The sequence below is a fragment of the Stegostoma tigrinum genome, chromosome 2, assembly GCF_030684315.1.
Source record: "Stegostoma tigrinum isolate sSteTig4 chromosome 2, sSteTig4.hap1, whole genome shotgun sequence".
NCBI lineage: Eukaryota > Metazoa > Chordata > Chondrichthyes > Orectolobiformes > Stegostomatidae > Stegostoma > Stegostoma tigrinum.
In genome coordinates this window covers 138,357,591-138,377,473 of record NC_081355.1, presented here as the reverse complement: position 1 = coordinate 138,377,473, position 19,883 = coordinate 138,357,591, and the positions used below count along the sequence as shown (strand labels likewise).

The window sequence follows — 19,883 nt, the reverse complement described above, 5'->3', positions numbered from 1 at the left end:
AAATTTTGACCCTTGTTTTCAAATTCCTCCATGGCCTGGGCCCTCCCTTTCTATGTAATCTCTTCCAGTTCTATAATCCTTTGAAATACAGTCATCCTTTACTCAGGCCTCTTGCACATCTGATCTTAATTGCGCCACCATTGCTAACTTTGCCTTCAGTTGCCGAAGTCATAAACTCTGGAATACCATTCCTCCACCTTTAAAACATTCTGTAAAAACTGCTTCTTTCAGCAAGCTTCTGAACTAATACGGCCTCCTGAAGTTTGGTGTCATATTTTGTTTGATAATGCTTTTGTGAAATGCCTTGGAATGTTTTATTACTATAAAGTTGCTATATAAAAAAAATTCTCAAGAAGAATTGGAGATAATGGGAACTGCAGATGCTGGAGATTCCAAGATAATAAAATGTGAGGCTGGATGAACACAGCAGGCCAAGCAGCATCTCAGGAGCACCTCTCTGATGAAGGGTCTAGGCCCGAAACGTCAGCTTTTGTGCTCCTGAGATGCTGCTTGGCCTGCTGTGTTCATCCAGCCTCACATTTTATTATCTCAAGAAGAATTGGTTTAGTCTCGAAATGTTAACTCTATTTCTCCACTGATACTGCTGGACTTGCTGTGTTTCTCCAACATTTCTTCTTTTTATTTTAGATTTCCAACATCTGTATTACTTTGCTTTTATTGTACAATATAAAGTTGTTGTTAGGTAGCCAACCAACTTCCCATTTATTACCTAAGTTCACACGTGAAGAATAGCTTCTTTAGTGCAACTCCAGAATGTGTTCAGCTGTGCTCAAGAGGAGAATGGTAAGAGGATGTCTGTGGAGAAATGAAGCAGGAAAATAAAACTAAAATAACATTTAAAACAAAATTAAAATTTAAGTGAGATTAACATTCAATTAGACAAAGTATATTTGCAAAGAAAACATTTTTAGAACAAGAGCTATCCTAATTACAGCACATGAAAGTGTGGAACAAAATGTAAAATACAGAGGTAAAGAAAAAGTGCATTCACTTTAAACAGAAGAAATGAAAAATTCTTATCTGAATCATAATACTGGCATTCACTCAGAATACGTCCATTTTCTTGCCAGGCATAAGTTTACATACTTTCTAATCAGAAGTTGCTGGCTTGTTTATGATTTGGATCTGAATTACATAAATACAGCAGTGATGTAAAACATGAACTGCATAATCCCAGGCATTTTTAAGGGAGCACCTTGGTTCAATGTGGAGCGCAGTACAACATACTGGCAGCAGCACTAAAAATGAAGTGCCAATCTGATGAAGGTACAGCATAAGATCACATGCATACCAAACAGTTGAAGTAGCACATGAGAGATGGGGCTGAGTGAGCTACTGAGCAGATCAAAGCTCTGCTGTCTAGCCACACAATCATGAATATTGGTGGACAATGAAACAACTTACTGAAGAAAGGGACACCACAAATATTCCCATACTTACTGATAAAGGGCCCAGCACATCAGTGTAAAAGACAAGGCTATTGCACCTGCAACAATCTGTACCCTGAAGTGCTGAGTGGTAATCCATTCCAGACTCCTTGTGAGTCCCTCATCATCAGTCAAGTCTTCAATCAAATCGATGCATCACATGTGATATTAACATAAGGCTGAAGGCTTCAGAGGCAGTAAAGTGAAGACTTGTGCTTCAGAATAGAGGAGGTGATGGCCTTGTGATAGTATTGCTAGATTAATAATCCAGAAATCCAGGTAGTTTTCTGGGAACCCAGGTCTGAACCCTATCACGACATATGGTGGAATTTGAATTCAATAAAAAGCTGGAATTCAAAATTTAACGTTGCCCATGAGACTATTGTTGGAAAACCCTATCTAGTTCACTGATGTTTTTTAGGGAAGGAAACTGCTATCCTCAACTGTTCTGGCCTTAGTGTGACTCCAGACCCACAGCAGTGTTGTGTTGGCTCTTAATCTGGGCAATTAGGGATGGGCAAAAAATGCTGCTGTAGTCAGTGACACTTGCATCCTATGAATGAATAAAAAATATAGAATCAGCTGTGTCCCTTGCCAACTTGTCTTGGTACAGCTTCAAATACTGACATCTATTAGACATTGTGGAAAATTGTCCAGGTACGTCCAGTCCACAAAAATCAGCAAAATGAAAGCATTTAAATGCAATAACTTACTCACTGATGCTCTGTTTGTGCTCTGTCTGAGCTACTCAGTTCCTGATCTCATTACTGCCTTAGTTCAAACATGAACAGAGTGGAATCTGAGAGGTGAAGTGAATGATTATCTTCAACAGAATGGGCTATTGGGGAGGCATTTTGTTTATTTATGGAATTATGGGATGCAGGCATTGTTGGTGAGGCCACTCTTTACTGTACATCCCCAAATGTCCTTGAACTGAATACTTGCTGGGCCACTTCAGACAGCAGACAAGATTCAACAACATTGCTGTCAAGCACGATTTCCCCTTCATATATCCATGCTGACTCTGTCTGATCCTGCCACTGCTTTCTAAATGCTCTGCCAAAGAATCATTGACAATAGATTCAAGAATTTTCCCCACTACCAATGTTAAGCTCAGTGGTCTATAATTTCCTGTTTTCTCTCTACCTCCCCTTTTGATTATTGGAGTGACATTAGCCACCCTCCAATCTGCAGGGACCATTCCAGAGTCTATAGAATCCTGGAAGATGACCGCCAATACATCCATTATTTCTCAACCTACTTCCTTAAGTATTCTGGGAAGTAGATTATCAGGCCTTGGGGATTTATTGGCCATCAATCCTAACAATTTTCCTAGTACCATTTCTCTACTAATATTGATCTCCCTCAGCCTCCCTCTCACTAAATCTTGCATCCTCCAACAGTTCTGGAATTTTATTAGAATGCCCTTTTGTGAAGACAGAACCAAATTATGTATTCAGTTCCTTAGCCATTTCTTTGTCCCCTATTATGCATTCCCCATTTCTGTCTGTAGGGAACCTACATTTGTCTTTACCAATCTCTTTCACTTCATGTATGTCTAGAAACTCTTAGTACCTGTCTTTATGTTCCCTGGAAGCTTACTTTCATATTCTATTTTCCTCTTCTTAATCAATCCCTTAGTCTTTTTTTGCTAAATTCTAAACTGCTCCAAATCTGAAGATTTGTTATTTTTCTTGGCCAAACTGAACGCTTCTTCCTCGGATCAGATGCAATCTCTTACTTCCTTTGAAAGCCACGGATTGGCCCTCTTACCCATTTTGCTTTTGCGACAAACAGGAATAAACAGTTGTTGCAGTTCCCCAATGTGTTCCTTGAATGTTTGCCATTGCCTATCCACCATCATCCCTTTAAATAAATAACTCTCCCCAATCTATCAAGGTTTGACAAATCTATTGGAATTCCAAGAAGATGTAATGAGTAGATTTGACAAAGGAGACCCAGTCAATGTAGTGTATTTGGGCTTTCAGAAAGCCTTTGACAAAGTCCCACACAAAAGATTAATGTGCAAGATTAAAGCACATGGGATTGGGGTAGAAGTATTGAGATGGATAGGAAACTGGTTTGCAGAGAAGAAACAAAGAGTAGGAATTAATGAGATAATAAGAACTGCAAATGCTGGAGAATTCAGGCCTAGTTTTGGGCCTAGACCCTTCTTCAGAAAATTTTTATTTTCATTTTCTGAGGAAGGGTCTAGGCCTGAAACATCAGCTTTCCTGCTCAAATGAAGCTGCTTGGCCTGCTGTGTTCATCCAGCTTCACACCTTGTTATCTTAGTAGGAATTAATGGGTCCTTTTCAAATTGGCAGGTAGTATCCAGTGAGGTGCCACAGGGATTGGTGCTGGGACCTCAGCTATTTACGATATAAATTAATTGTAAGAGTGAGGGAACAAAATGTAACACCTCCAAGTTTGCAGATGATACCAATTTGGGTGGGAGGGTGAACTGTGACGGGATGCAGAGGTCCTTCAGCATGATCTCAATAGGTTGGGTGAGTGGGCAAATCAATGTCAACTGCAGTATAATTTGGACAAATGTGAGGTTATTCACTTCAGAAGCAAAACCAAGAAAGCAGATCACTACCTGAATGGCTGTAAATTGGGAGATGGGAGAGTGCAGCGAGACCTGGGTGTCCTTGTGCACCAGTCACTGAAGGTAAGCATGCAGGTGCAGCAGGCAGTAAAGAAGGCAAATGGTACGTTGGCCTTCATTGCGAGAGGTTTTGAGTACAGGAGCAGGGATGTGTTGTTGCAGTTATACAGGGCCTTGGTGAGGCCATACCTGGAATATTGTGTGCAGTTTTGGTCTCCTTTTCTGGGGAAGAATGCCCTTGCTCTCGAGGGAGTACAGCGAAGGTTTACCAGGCTGATTCTGGGGATGGTGGGACTGACATATGAGGAGAGATTAACTAGGTTAGGATTGTTTTTTCTGTGGATCAGATAAATGAAGGGGCATCTCATTAGAGATTTGTAAAATTCTAAGAGGACTGGACAGGGTAGATGCAGAGAGGATGTTCCCGATGGTGGGTGTTTCCAGAACGAGGGGGTCACAGTATGAGGATTCGGGGTAGATGATTAAGACGAAGATGAGGAGATATTTCTTCACTCAGAGAGTGGTGAGCCTGTGGAATTCATTACGACCGGAAATAGTTGATGCCAAAATTTTGAATGTATTCAAGAGGCGATTAGATATAGTACTTGGGGTGAATGCGATCAAAGATTATGGGGAGAAAGTGGGATTAGGCCATTGAGTTGGAAGATTAGCCATGGTCATGAAGAAAGGCTGTGCACGTTTGAAGGGGTGAATGGCCTCCTCCTGCTCCTATCCACTATGTTTCCGGTTTGGAGTCACATGCAGACAAGCCCAGGCAAGAACATAATAAAATGTGAGGCTGGATGAACACAGCAGGCCAAGCAGCATCTCAGGAGCACAAAAGCTGACGTTTCGGGCCTAGACCCTTCATCAGAGAGGGGGATGGAGAGAGGGAACTGGAACAAATAGGGAGAGAGGGGGAGGCGGACCGAAGATGGAGAGTAAAGAAGATAGGTGGAGAGAGTATAGGTGGGGAGGTAGGGAGGGGATAGGTCAGTCCAGGGAAGATGGACAGGTCAAGGAGGTGGGATGAGGTTAGTAGGTAGATGGGGGTGCGGCTTGGGGTGGGAGGAAGGAATGGGTGAGAGGAAGAACCGGTTAGGGAGGCAGAGACAGGTTGGACTGGTTTTGGGATGCAGTGGGTGGAGGGGAAGAGCTGGGCTGGTTGTGTGGTGCAATGGGGGGAGGGGACGAACTGGGTTGGTTTAGGGATGCAGTTGGGGAAGGGGAGATTTTGAAACTGGTGAAGTCCACATTGATACCATTAGGCTGCAGGGTTCCCAGGCGGAATATGAGCTGCTGTTCCTGCAACCTTCGGGTGGCATCATTGTGGCACTGCAGGAGGCCCATGATGGACATGTCATCTACAGAATGGGAGGGGGAGTGGAAATGGTTTGCGAATGGGAGGTGCAGTTGTTTGTTGCGAACAGAGTGGAGGTGTTCTGCAAAGTGGTCTCCAAGCCTCCGCTTGGTTTCCCCAATATAGAGGAAGCCACACCAGGTACAGTGGATGCAGTATACCACATTGGCAGATGAGCAGGTGAAACTCTGCTTAATGTGGAATGTCATCTTGGGGCCTGGGATGGGGGTGAGGGAGGAGGTGTGGGGGCAAGTGTAGCATTTCCTGCGGTTGCAGGGGAAGGTGCCGGGTGTGGTGGGGTTGGAGGGCAGTGTGGAGCGAACAAGGGAGTCACGGAGAGAGTGGTCTCTCCAGAAAGCAGACACGGGTGGGGATGGAAAAATGTCTTGGGTGGTGGGGTCGGATTGTAGATGGCGGAAGTGTCGGAGGATGATGCGTTGTATCCGGAGGTTGGTAGGTTGGTGTGTGAGAACGAGGGGGATCCTCTTTGGGCGGTTGTGGCGGGGGCGGGGTGTGAGGGATGTGTTGCGGGAAATACGGGAGACGCGGTCAAGGGCGTTCTCGATCACTGTGGGGGGGAAAGTTGCGGTCCTTGAAGAACTTGGACATCTGGGATGTGCGGGAGTGGAATGTCTTATCATGGGAGCAGATGAGGCGGAGGCGGAGGAATTGGCAATAGGGGATGGAATTTTTGCAGGAGGGTGGGTGGGAGGAGGTGTATTCTAGGTAGCTGTGGGAGTCGGTGGGCTTGAAATGGACATCAGTTACAAGCTGGTTGCTTGAGATGGAGACTGAGAGGTCCAGGAAGGTGAGGGATGTGCTGGAGATGGCCCAGGTGAACTGAAGGTTGGGGTGGAAGGTGTTGGTGAAGTGGATGAACTGTTCGAGCTCCTGTGGGGAGCAAGAGGTGGCACCGATACAGTCATCAATGTACCGGAGGAAGAATTGGGGTTTGGGGCCTGTGCAGGTGCGGAAGAGGGACTGTTCCACGTAACCTACAAAGAGGCAGGCATAGCTGGGGCCCATGCGGGCACTCTCTCCGTGACTCCCTTGTTCGCTCCACACTGCCCTCCAACCCCACCACACCCGGCACCTTCCCCTGCAACCGCAGGAAATGCTACACTTGCCCCCACACCTCCTCCCTCACCCCTATCCCAGGCCCCAAGATGACATTCCACATTAAGCAGAGGTTCACCTGCACATCTGCCAATGTGGTATACTGCATCCACTGTACCCGGTGTGGCTTCCCCTACATTGGGGAAACCAAGCGGAGGCTTGGAGACCACTTTGCAGAACACCTCCGCTCTGTTCGCAACAAACAACTGCATCTCCCAGTCGCAAACCATTTCCACTCCCCCTCCCATTCTCTAGATGACATGTCCATCATGGGCCTCCTGCAGTGCCACAATGATGCCACCCGAAGGTTGCAGGAACAGCAACTCATATTCCGCCTGGGAACCCTGCAGCCTAATGATATCAATGTGGACTTCACCAGTTTCAAAATCTCCCCTTCCCCAACTGCATCCCTAAACCAGCCCAGTTCGTCCCCTCCCCCCACTGCACCACACAACCAGCCCAGCTCTTCCCCCCCACCCACTGCATCCCAAAACCAGTCCAACCTGTCTCTGCCTCCCTAACCGGTTCTTCCTCTCACCCATTCCTTCCTCCCACCTCAAGCTGCACCCCCATCTACCTACTAACCTCATCCCACCTCCTTGACCTGTCCATCTTCCCTGGACTGACCTATCCCCTCCCTACCTCCCCACCTATACTCTCTCCACCTATCGTCTTTACTCTCCATCTTCGGTCCGCCTCCCCCTCTCTCCCTATTTGTTCCAGTTCCCTCTCCCCATCCCCCTCTCTGATGAAGGGTCTAGGCCCGAAACGTCAGCTTTTGTGCTCCTGAGATGCTGCTTGGCCTGCTGTGTTCATCCAGCCTCACATTTTATTATCTTGGCATTCTCCAGCATCTGCAGTTCCCATTATCTCTCCCAGGCAAGAACAGCTGTTTTCCTTCCCTCAATGACATTTTTGAACCAGATCAGTTTTTCTTAGCATATTCGTAGAATCATAGAATCCCTACAGTGTGGAAACAGGCCCTTCAGTCCAACAAGTCCACACTAAACCTCAGAGCATCCCACCCAGACCCATTCCCCTATTACCCACCTAATCTACACATCCCTGAACACTATGGGCAATTAATCACGGCCAATCCACCTACCCTGCACAGCTTTGGACTGTGGGAGGAAACCCGAAAGAAACCCACGCAGACATGGGCGGAACGTGCAAACTCCACACAGACAGGTGCCCGAGAATGGAATCAAACCCAGGTCCCTGGTGCTGTGAGGTAGCAATGCTAACCATTGTGCCGCCATGCCACCCCATTGAGGGTCAGTGGACGTCAAGGGGAAAGTTCCCCACTGGTTTGAGTCAAACCCAGCACAAAGGAAGTAGTTTGTGATTGATGCAGGACAATTATTCTCAATTCAAGGCAATTGCTGCTGGAGTACCTCAAGCTTCTACTCACATGTGGGCTTCAAAGTTTGTTATCGACATATTCTTCTGCCAACTACACTGGCAATTATAGAACATAGAACATAGAACAGTACAGCACAGAACAGGCCCTTCAGCCCACAATGTTGTGCCGACCATTCATCCTCATGTATGCACCCTCAAATTTCTGTGACCATATACATGTCCAGCACTCTCTTAAATGACCCCAATGACCTTGCTTCCACAACTGCTGCTGGCAACGCATTCCATGCTCTCACAACTCTCTGCGTAAAGAACCTGCCTCTGACATCCCCTCTATACTTTCCACCAACCAGCTTAAAACTATGACCCCTCGTGCTAGCCATTTCTGCCCTGGGAAATAGTCTCTGGCTATCAACTCCATCTATGCCTTTCATTATCTTGTATACCTCAATTAGGTCCCCTCTCCTCCTCCTTTTCTCCAATGAAAAGAGACCGAGCTCAGTCAACCTCTCTTCATAAGATAAGCCCTCCAGTCCAGGCAGCATCCTGGTAAACCTCCTCTGAACCCTCTCCAAAGCATCCACATCTTTCCTATAATAGGGCGCCCAGAACTGGACGCAGTATTCCAAGTGCGGTCTAACCAAAGTTTTATAGAGCTGCAACAAGATCTCACGACTCTTAAACTCAATCCCCCTGTTAATGAAAGCCAAAACACCATATGCTTTCTTAACAACCCTGTCCACTTGGGTGGCCAATTTAAGGGATCTATGTATCTGCACACCAAGATCCCTCTGTTCCTCCACGCATTATCTTTGTCATGAGCCTGCAGTCTGTCTTAACATACGTATTGGCAGCTGACTTTGAGCATGTTTAACTACAATTGCTCCAATAAAGATGCAGTACATGAGCCACTACTTCATGTTCATTGCTAGAAAAGGCTATTAGAGCTGGATTATCTGATAATCTTGAAACACCCAGGACTATTAGGATATCACACTCTGCCTACTGGAAAATGACAGCTAACTTGATTGGCACTTTTTTGCGGGGGCGGGGCTTCAAAGTTGCTGTATATGTTCAGGCCTACAAAAAACTTTTGATAGACTTCTGCACAAATGGCCTCAAAAGATGGTTGGGTCTTAGAAATCAGCAGGTATCAGACAAAGAATTGGTTGCATTTGTTTCATTCCCATCTTCAAATTGAGGATATCCTCATAGTGCTTTGCAAACAATTGCCATGCTCAATGGGAGAGATATTTAATAGACACAGCAACTCCAAATTGGATATGTCAGGCTATGTGTGCCATCACCATTGTTTCCAGCCACTATCTGTACCTTCATTGTCTGGCTTATCCTCCACTCTACCATCAAGCTAAGAGACTAATACTGATTTATTGAACAGTGAATGCTAGGGGCAGCACTGGACATAATCAAAAATGAGGTATCTGTAGTGATTGTAATGACACCAGTTAGGTGGGTCTGTTGGAATATGAGTTCCCTGACTGGGGCTGTGAATATGGTCCACAAAGGGAGCCCTGGCTGACACATCAATCTAAATGTCATTGTAGCCTTATTTTCCTGCTTCATGTTTCCACAGACAATTAAGATTCTTTGCGTGCTGCTCCTTAAACTCTGAGATTTAATGTGTCATGAGATTGTTGCAAAAGTGAATCCTATATAAGGATATAAAATCAGCACAATTAAGCATAAAAGAAGCACTGTCCTTGCCTTGCTCAAGCCTTGGACGAGCCACATTTAGAATACTGTGTTCTAGCTGACTGCAACATAATGGTAAGATTAACAATTGCTCAACCATAAGCATTGATTATTGAATTAAGTTTATTTCAATCACCCCAAAAGAGGGAAACAGGCACTATAGTTCTATTCATCAGAGAGGGGGATGGGGAGAGGGTTCTGAAATAAATAGGGAGAGAGGGGGAGGCGGACCGAAGATGGATAGAGGAGAAGATAGGTGGAGAGGAGAATATAGGTGGAGAGGTGGGGAGGGGATAGGTCAGTCTGGGGAGGACGGACAGGTCAAGGAGGCGGGATGAGGTTGGTAGGTGGGAAATGGAGGTGTGGCTTGAGGTGGGAGGAGGGGATAGGTGAGAGGAAGAACAGGTTAGGGAGGCGGGGACGAGCTGGGTTGGTTTTGTGATGCAGTGGGGGAAGGGGAAAAGCTGGGCTGGTTTTGGGATGCAGTGGGGGAGGTGGAGATTTTGAAGCTTGTGAAGTCCACATTGACACCATTGGGCTGCAGGGTTCCGAAGTGGAATATGAGTTGCTGTTCCTGCAACCTTCGGGTGACATCATTGTGGCCCTGCGGAGGCCCATGATGGACATGTTGCCTAAGGAATGGGAGGGGGAGGGACTGTTCCACGTAACCTACCTCCGCACCTACACTGGCCCCAAACCCCACCTCTTCCTCCGTTACATTGATGATTGTATCGGCGCCGCCTCTTGCTCCCAAGGGGAGCTCGAACAGTTCATCCACTTCACCAACACCGTCCACCCAACCTCAAGTTCACCTGGGCCATCTCCAACACATCCCTCACCTTCCTGGTCTCCATCTCAGGCAACCAGCTGGAAACTGATGTCCACTTCAAGCCCACCGACTCCCAGAGCTACCTAGAATACACCTCATCCCACCCATCCTCCTGCAAAAATTCCATCCCCTATTCCCAATTCCTTCACCTCCGCCGCATCTGCTCCCAGGATGAGGCATTCCACTCCCGCATATCCCAGATGTCTGCATTCTTCAAGGACCACAACTTCCCCACCGCAGTGGTTGAGAACGCCCTTGACCGTGTCTCCCGCATTTCCCGCAACACATCCCTCACACCCCACCCCCGCAATAACCGCCCTAAGAGGATCCCCCTCGTCCTCACATACCACCCCACCAACCTCTGGATACAATGCATCATCCTCTGACACTTCCACCAGCTACAATCCGACCCCACCACCCAAGACATTTTTCCGTCCCCACCCTTGTCTGCCTTCCGGAGAGACCACTCTCTCCGTGACTCCCTTGTCCACTCCACACTCCCCTCCAACCCCACCACACCTGGCACCTTCCCCTGCAACCGCAGGAAGTGATGAAGGGTCTAGGCCCGAAACGTCAGCTTTCGTGCTCCTGAGATGCTGCTTGGCCTGCTGTGTTCATCCAGCTTCACACTTTGTTATCTTGGATTCTCCAGCATCTGCAGTTCCCATTATCTCTGACTATAGTTCTGTTGCTAAATTCTCAAGCATTATTAGGCAAGGTAGATAAGTGCTCACCTAATCTGGAATAGAATAGAATAGCCTTTATTTTCACATGCACTTGAATGAGAGCAGTGATTAGTCTGTAATGTCACCTCTCAGCGCCTTTTTAGGTACAGGGACTCGCTTCCTATGCTGGCCTGCTCCTTTCTCCATTCCTTGCAGGTAGCGTAGTTTAAAGGGTTAAAAGTTGGGGGAGGGATGGAGAATCAAACAAAAACTGCAGCAAAAGGGACGAAAGAAAGAAAGGAAAAGGAACTGGTGAGCAGAAGAGCTCCGGGTGTCCTACTCTGCCGCCATCTTGAATGATGTTCATATCTCAAGAAAGAAAACAGAGTAATGACTCTGAACATCAAAATGGCTGATATAATGGTCTACCTGCACGTGAGCAGAGGAGTCAGTGAAGTTAGCTGGCTATAACAGGCTATCACCAAGTTCTGCATACAATGACATTGGCATTAGCTTTGAACTAGAGTCCTTAAAATTGTACCATCATATATTTAAAATGGCTGCCTAAAGGAAAAAGCTAATAATCATAATCAGTCTGAAGGTGGAATAATTGGCAGTAGACCCTTATGCTATGTTGTGCATTTTCAGATTACAGTTTAATTTCCTTTATTTGATGAAAGAATGAGGCCATCCCCGGGCCAGTATTTCTTGCCCAACCCTTATCGCCCACAGGGTAGTTTCAGCCATATTGCCGTGGATCTGTCGCCACATGTAGCCCGGACCAGGTAAGGGAGGCAGCTTTCCTTCCCTAAAAGACATTAGTTGTCCAGATGCAATTTTCCAAAAGTCAACATTGGTTTCATGGCCACCATTAGACTCCTGATTCCAGATTTTTATCAAACTTAAATTCCACTATCTGCCATAGTGGGATTCAAACCCCAGAACATTACCTGGGTCTCTGGATTAATAGTCTCACAACAATACTGTTAAGCTATTGTCTCCCTTAAATGTCAAATTGGCTGATGTAACCAGAATTTGTATAACTCTTCTTTGAACATTCTCCAAACAATCTGTTCAGCAATGTTATTACATACGTCTGGAGAAGGTGAGTCTTAAATCAAGACAACAAGGTGTTGTCCTCTCTCCCTATTTATTTTAGAACCCCCTTCCTCTCCCCCATTTCTGATGCAGGGTCTGAAACATCAGCCTTCCTGCTGCTAAGATGCTACTTGGCCTGCTGTGTTCATTCAGCTCTACGTCTTAGATTCTCCAGCATCTGCAGTTCCTATTATCTCTGAGTCTTCAGCCAAGTTCTCCAGAGGTAGGGGCACTACCACTGAGCCACTAGAAGCCTTAGCATAATGCTTCTTGAAGGGAATACATTGCCTTCTGCTGTGTGACATTTTGTTGTGCTTCAGCCTTGTGTAACTGCAGGATTGTTTCTAAATCAAAGGCAAATTCTGTGGATGATGGAAATCTTCACAAACATAGAAATGGCTGGAGAAACTCAGCTGCTCGGGCCACACCTGTGGAGAGGGAAACAGAGTTAATGTTTTGAGTCAGTTCCGACTTTTTAAATTATTTATTCAGAGGATAAGGGCGTTTACTGCCAATTGCTAATTGGTCAGAGGGTGGTTAAGAATCAACCACATTGCTGTGGGTCTAGAGTCACATGGAGGCCAGACCAGGTCAGGCTGGAAATAGGTCTTTTTTTACTCTTTTGACAGAGGCAGAGGAAAAACAAGAGGACAGATGGTTTCGAGGCCCAGAGCAAAAGAGGAAGGGGTTGTTAATGGTGTTGAAAGAGAAAAGGATATGTAAATTGCAAGACAATAAAATGTGAGGCTGGATGAACACAGCAGGCCAAGCAGCATCTGTGGTCCTGAGATGCTGCTTGGCCTGCTGTGTTCATCCAGCCTCACATTTTATTGTCTTGGAATTCTCCAGCATCTGCAGTTCCCATTATCTATGTAAATTGCATGTAAGTTAAGGCTTGGAAGGGGGAGAATGGACTCGAACACCAATACAACTTTGAATCCAAACATCTTAATGTTTAAGTAGAGCGACAGCAGAGACAAATAAAAATGAAGCCAATCCTGCACTCTGGATCCCATTATGGGTTAGTTATTCTTGGGAGCTAATGCTTGCACGTGCAGATTATCAGTGTTGCAAGATGCTTACTTAAGCAGTTAGAGACAATGGGAACAGTAGATGCTGGAGAATCCAAGATAACAAAGTGTGGGGCTGGAAGAATACAGCAGCCCAAGCATCATCTCGGAGCACAAAAGCTGGCGTTTCGGGAGGCCCGATGCTGCTTGGCCTGCTGTGTTCTTCCAGCCCCACACTTTGTTTACTTAAGTAGTTAGTTGCGTTACCTCGTTATTGGTATATAACGTATGTTTATATTCTCAGCTGTATCCATAATGAGGAACATTCCTTGAGCCAGTGTGAGTATTATAATTGTAGTGTATTTTTTTCAGATTTCCAGCATCTGACAGTCACTCCAGACAAATCCCTTTCAGGCCAGTGCCAGGGGCGCTGACGTCAAACGAAGCCAGCCCGCAAACGGATTGGCTGGACCCAGAGTTTAGGGGCGAGGCGCTGTGGCGTGCGTGACGCGGTTGCTATGGTTTCAGAAAAGGGTTCGACCCCAGTCACCATGGTTGCAGGCCCGATCGGCGTAAGCGCCGCCTGGAGCGTTTCTCTCTGAACCAAAATGGCGGCTGCGCGGTAACCAGGGATCCGCGTGAATGCCATAGTTACGCCACCCGCTGGTACCATGAAGTCCAGCAAGGTAAGATCAAACAACCAGGTCAAGGTCGGGAGGAAAAGCGCTTGAATCGTAAAGCAACGAGTCTCAAAGATTGAGTGAGGGAATTCTGAATGTTGGGGGGATGGGCTGTCAGAAAAAAAACCTCGGGAGGGATAGGGTTCAGAAATGTCGCAGCATTTCTCCAGCACGGAAAGGGGCTCATAGTGTCCATGCCATTTATCCAGCCACCCAACTGCACCATAGACCCATGACTCCAACTTCGCTGGTGGCTAAGTTGTTGGACGTGACTGTGAAAGGATTTATATATGTGTAGAGTGGCAAGGAATGATTAGGGATAGTAAGGGTAAAAACTGAAAGAACAGTGGATGCTGTAAATCAGGACCAAAAACAGGAGCTGCTGGAAAAGGGGTCCGCAGATCCCTTGCTCAGAACTGATTAGGGATGGTCAGCGTGGTTTTGTGTTAGGGAAGTCGTTTCTCACAAACGTGATTGAGTTTTTTTAAGGAGGTATTTAAAAATGTTGATGAGGGCAGAGCAGTAAACATTATTTACTTGGAGTTTAGTAAAGCCTTTGACAAAGCTTTGCAATATGGTTAGTCTAGTGAAGCTGGATCATATGGGTTTCAGAGTGAGCTTACCAATTGCATTAAAATAATTGGCTTAATGGCAAGAGTCAGAGGTAGAGTTAACAAAGTGTGGAGCTGGATGAACACAGCAGGCCAAGCAGCATCTTAGGAGCACAAAAGCTGACGTTTCAGGCATAGACCCTTCCCGAAACGTCAGCTTTTGTGCTCCTAAGATGCTGCTTGGCCTGCTGTGTTCATCCACCTCCACACTTTATTATCTCGGGTTCTCGAATTTCTGCAGGTTTTCAAACAGGAGGCCTAAGACCAGCAGTGTTTCACAGGGATCAGCATTGGGTCCATTTTTGTTTGTCATTTATATAAATGATTTTGATGAGAAAAGAGGAGGCATGGTTAGTAAGTTCGTGATGACACTAAAATTCATGGTATAGTGGACAGTGAAAAGGGTCATCTAAAATTCCACAGAGATCTTGATCAATTGCATCAATGGGCTGAAAAGTGGCAAATGGAGTTTAATTTGGATAAATGTGAGGTATAGCATTTTGATAAAGCAGAAAAGTTTAAGACTTATACAATTAAAAGTGGGATAGTATTGTCGACCAGAGACACCTGGGGTTCAAGTTCAGATTTCTCTGGAGTTTGCATCACATGTCAATAGGATGGTTGAGAAGGCTGTTAGCGTGCTTGCCTTCATTGTGTAGACCTTTGAGTATAGGAGTTGGGATGCCATGTTGAGTTGTACAGGATGTTGGTGAGACCTTTTCTGGAGATCGGTGGCCAGTTCTGCTCGCCCTGTTACAGCAAGGATATTATTCATCTGGAGATGGTTCAGAATAGATTTACCAGGAGGTTGCTGGTAATGGATGGATTGAGTTACAAGGAGAGACTGGATAGGCTGGGATCTTCTTTACTGGACCATAGGAAGTTGAGGGGTGACCTTACAGAAGTATATAAAATTGCAAGTGTCGTTTCCCAAGGGTGGGAGATTTCAAGACTGGGGGCATATTTTTAAGGTGAAAGGAGAAAGATTTCAAAAAGATATGTAGAGCAATTTTTTGAAACAAAACAGTTTGTGTGTGGAATGAACTTGCAGAGGAAGTGGTGGATGCAGGTACAATTGCAACGGTTAAAAGGGATTAATGTAAGTATGTGACTAAGAAATGTTTAGAGGGATTGGTCGGCACAGTGGCGCACTGCTGCCTCACAGCACAGGGACTGGGGTTTGATTCCAGCCTTGGGTGACTCTGTGTGGAGCTTGCAAATTCTCCCCGTGTCTGCGTGAGTTTCTTCTGGGTGTTCCGGTGTCCTCCCACAGTTGGAAAATGTGCAGGCTAGGTGGATTGGCCATGCTAAATTGCCTGTGATGTCCAGGGATGTGTAGGTTAGGTGGGTTAGACATGGGAAATGGGTCTGGGTGGGTTGCTCTTTGGAGGGGCTGTGTGGACCTGTTGGGCCGAAGGACCTGTTTCCACACTGGAGGGATTCTGTGATTCTATGATATGGGCTAAGTGCAGGTATGTGGGAGTGGTTTCAGTTTGGGATTACGGTTGGTATGGGCAAGTTGGACTGAAGGACCCATTTCCATACTGTATGACTCCAAGCTTCTACTGTAATCCCATTTTCCAACTCTTGGCCCATAGCCCTGAATGCTTCAACTGTTCACCTAAATACTTCTTAAATGTTGTTGTGGTTCCTGCCTTTCATTTTGGCAGAGAGTTCCAGATACTTCCTAGAGCCTGCTTGAAAACATTCTTCCTTCAATCCTTTCTATTATTCAACTGGAGATGGTTCAGAAGAGATTTAGATTAGATTAGGTTAGATTCCCTACAGTGTGGAAACAGGCCCTTCGGCCCAACACGTCCACACCGCCCCTTGGAGCATCCCACCCAGACCCATCCCCCTCTAACCCACACCCCCTGAACACTATGGACAATTTAGCATGGCCAATCCACCTTGCCTGCACATCTTTGAACTGTGGGAGGAAACCGGAGCACCCGGAGGAAACCCACGCAGACATGGAGAGAATGTGCATACTCCACACAGACAGTTACCCGAGGCTGGAATCGAACCCATGTCCCTGGCACTGTGAGGCTGCAGTGCTACCCACTGAGCCACCGTGCCACCCCACCAGGATGTTGCTGGTAATGGATGGATTGAGTTATAAGGAGAGGCTGGATAGACTGGGATCTTCTTTACTGGCACTGTCATAATCTCCTTGCTCTTGTATTCAGTCCCTGAGTTAATAAAGGCAAGTATCCCACATGCTGTCTTTACTGACTCATCCACCTACCTTGTTGCCTGAAAGGACCTTTCTGATCCTCTGGACGTCCTATGGTCGTAACATCCATTAATTGTAAAAAAAATTAGTTGACTCTCTTCAGGATTAAATTCCATTTGCTGTTGCTTTGCCTGCCAACGACCCCATCTATGTTGTGCCCATCTATTTCTCCTTGCAATTTATCGCACCACCAATTTTTGTCATTATAACCATACTGATCAAATCTGTTATGTTATCTAAATCATTAACATATACTGTAAAGAGCAAGGAACTGTCACCAAACCACATAGTGTGCCACTGGAAACAGACTTCCAATGCTTTAAGTAACCTTTGACCACAGTTGCTATGACAATTTTGAATCCAATTTGCTAAATTTGTTCTTGATCACTTGGGCTCTTACCTCTCATGCAAGACCTTGTCAAAAGCTATATTGATGTCCATAGAGACCATATCTAATCTAACCCGTCTCAAGATATCTGCTTATCTTCTTGAAAAATTCACTCAAACCTGTGAAACATGATCTCTCCTTGACAAAGTCATGCTGACTTTCCTTGATTAATCCATGCCTGTTCAAGAGGAGATTAGTTCTGTTCCTTAGAGTTTTTTTTGAATAATTTCCTTATCACTGATATGGAAATTAGACTCACGCCTATTGCTCTGACATTTATTCCTTCTACCTTTTTGAACAAGTGCTATATATGAAATAGCGTTTGAAAGTTAATGTCAGATCTCCTTCATTCTCCTTCCTGGCCTCCCAGAGTAGCCTGTTATATATTTCATCTGGATCTGAGGACTTATCCAATTTTAGGTCCACCAAAACTGCTGCTACTACCTCCTTCTCAATTACAATTTGTTCAAATATACCCTTTTCTGCTTTCTATAATAACATAATTCTTCCCTATTACGCAGATGTAAAGAATTCAGGTGCAAAATCCTGCCTCCGTCCATGGTTTGCCATTTAGATCCTCAGTGGGCCTTAGATTTTCCCTTCTCTTTCCCCTAATATATTTATAGAATGCCTTTGGAGTTTCTTTTATTTTACCTGTCAGTGTTTCTTCATGCTCCTTGTTTGCTTTCCTATTTCATTTTATAAGTAAACCCTGCACTTGCTGTACTTCGGAAGGGCTTTTGGTATTCTGAGCCCCAGAAGCTTCCCTTCTTTTGTGATCAAATCCTACCCGTTGCTCAATATCTAAACTTCTCTGGAATACTTTGTTCTACTCTTCACCACCGTAACAGAAATATGTTGGCCCTGCACTTTCACTATGCCTTTTTGGAAGACTCCTCCTAATCCGGTAGAAATTTTCCTAAAAGTAGTAATCCACTTTGACCAGATCCTGCCTTACCCTATTAAAATCACCCTTCTTCCAATTCAAAGCCTGTATTTCTAATTTATCTTTGTACTTTTTGTCAAAAACAGACCTTGACCAACAGCAGCTCTCTTTTGGGTTTTTTACAGTTTATTTAAAAAACTCTCCAACTTCATTTTAAGAGTTCCACCTCCTGTCAGCCTGCCCAAGCAGAGATGCACCTCTCCATGACAGTATTGGTCAGAGTGACCACTGTGCAGTTGTTAATGAACAAAGTCTTGTCTTCATATTGAAGATAGCCTCCATTGTGTTTCTGTAACTATGACTTTGATACAAACTGATTAAAGAATTTGAACACATCTAGCAACTCAGGACAGGGCACCCATAAGGTGCCTGCTAACCTATTACTAACCTCATCCCGCTCCCTTGACCTGTCCGTCCTCCCCGGACTGACCTATCCCCTCCCTACCTCCCCACCTATACTCTCCTCTCCACCTGTCTTCTCCTCTATCCATCTTCAGCCTGCCTCCCTCTCTCCCCCCATTTATTTCAGAATCCTGTCCCCATCCCCCTTTTCTGATGAAGGGTCTAAGCCCGAAACGTCAGCTTATGTGCTCCTAAGATGTTGCTTGGCCTGCTGTGTTCATCTCGCTTCAAACTTTGTTAACCCGTTAGGGGGTGTGGGCCATCAGAAGCAGCAGAATTGTACTTCAACATAACCTGTAAACTTATATCCTGGAGATAGCAAGAACTGCAGGCACTGGGGTGAGCATCAATACAATGTGGAGCTAGAGGAACACAGCAGGTCAGGCAGTATCAGGGCAGCAGGAAGGGTCATGTTTCAGCTTTAAACCCTTCATCAGGACTCTCATCAGGAGTCCAGATGAAGGGGGTAAACCCCAACTGTCGACTTGCGTGCTCCGCTAATGCTGCCCGACCTGCTATGTTCAGCCCGGTATGTCCCCGACTCTTTCATTATCATCAAGCTAGGGGATCAACCATGGTTCAATGAGGAGTGCAGGAAGGTATACATGCAATTGAGGTGTTAATCTAATGAAGCTAAAACACAGGCCTGCTTGCTTGCCAAATGACTTTAAGCATCAAGTGATAGAGTGAAGTGATTCACAAACAGCTGCCGTTGTGGGATTTTAACTTGTCGCCCTGCGGTATTAGCTCTGGATTACTAGCCTAGTGACATTACCACTATGTCACCATCTCTCTTAATGTTCCAAACATAGCTTGGATGCCTTATATGTCTTTTGATAGGCTTTGATTTGCAGTATATGCAGAATTGTATTGGCTATGGGCCCAGACAACGTTTTACTGATAGTACTGAGACTAGTGCAGTAGAGTGAGCTGGGCCCTGACCTGAGTTGCTCCAGTCAAACTGTAACACTCGTATCCACCTGACAATGTGGAAAATTGACCATGTAAGTCCTGTCTACAAAAGCAGGACAAACCATCCAGGCTAGTTACTGCCCCATAATGCTACTCGCAATGTTCATCAAAGTTAGAGGAGTTGTTGACAACACTATCAAACATCATTTACTGATTAATAACTTGCTCAGTTACACTGAATTTGGGTTACTTTAGGGCCATTCAGTTTTCAAGTTCGTTGTAGCCTTGATCTAGATGTAGACAAAGGAGTTGCACGCCAAAGATGAATGGCTGCACTTTGACATCAAGGCATCATTTGACTGAAAATGACATCAAAGACCCCTGGCAAAATAGGTTTGATTAGGAACAAGGAAAAACTGTGCACTGACTGGAGTCAGAGCTGTCACGTAGGGAAATGGTTGTGGTTGTTGGAGATCAGTTATCTCAGTACCAGATTTCA

General features: G+C 45.5%; 1 protein-coding gene and 1 long non-coding RNA gene across 6 annotated transcripts in view; one reads left to right on the top strand and one right to left on the bottom strand.

The window, feature by feature from the left end:
• Positions 1-13,636, bottom strand: part of LOC125467484 (uncharacterized) — a 36,149-nt gene extending 22,513 nt beyond the window's left edge. The window contains exons 1-2 of the long non-coding RNA XR_007250641.2: positions 13,477-13,636; positions 731-816 (exon numbers count right to left, since the gene is read on the bottom strand). This is a non-coding gene — a long non-coding RNA (uncharacterized LOC125467484). The remainder of the gene's footprint in view (positions 1-730; positions 817-13,476) is intronic.
• A 110-nt stretch (positions 13,637-13,746) lies between these two features.
• dync2i1 (dynein 2 intermediate chain 1) overlaps positions 13,747-19,883 on the top strand; it is a 126,883-nt gene continuing 120,746 nt past the window's right edge. For all 5 annotated transcript variants that reach the window (XM_059639584.1, XM_059639581.1, XM_059639576.1 and 2 more), the window contains exon 1: positions 13,747-13,895. In XM_059639584.1, the coding sequence (XP_059495567.1) occupies positions 13,881-13,895 (15 nt within the window). In that variant the 5' untranslated portion in view covers positions 13,747-13,880. The remainder of the gene's footprint in view (positions 13,896-19,883) is intronic.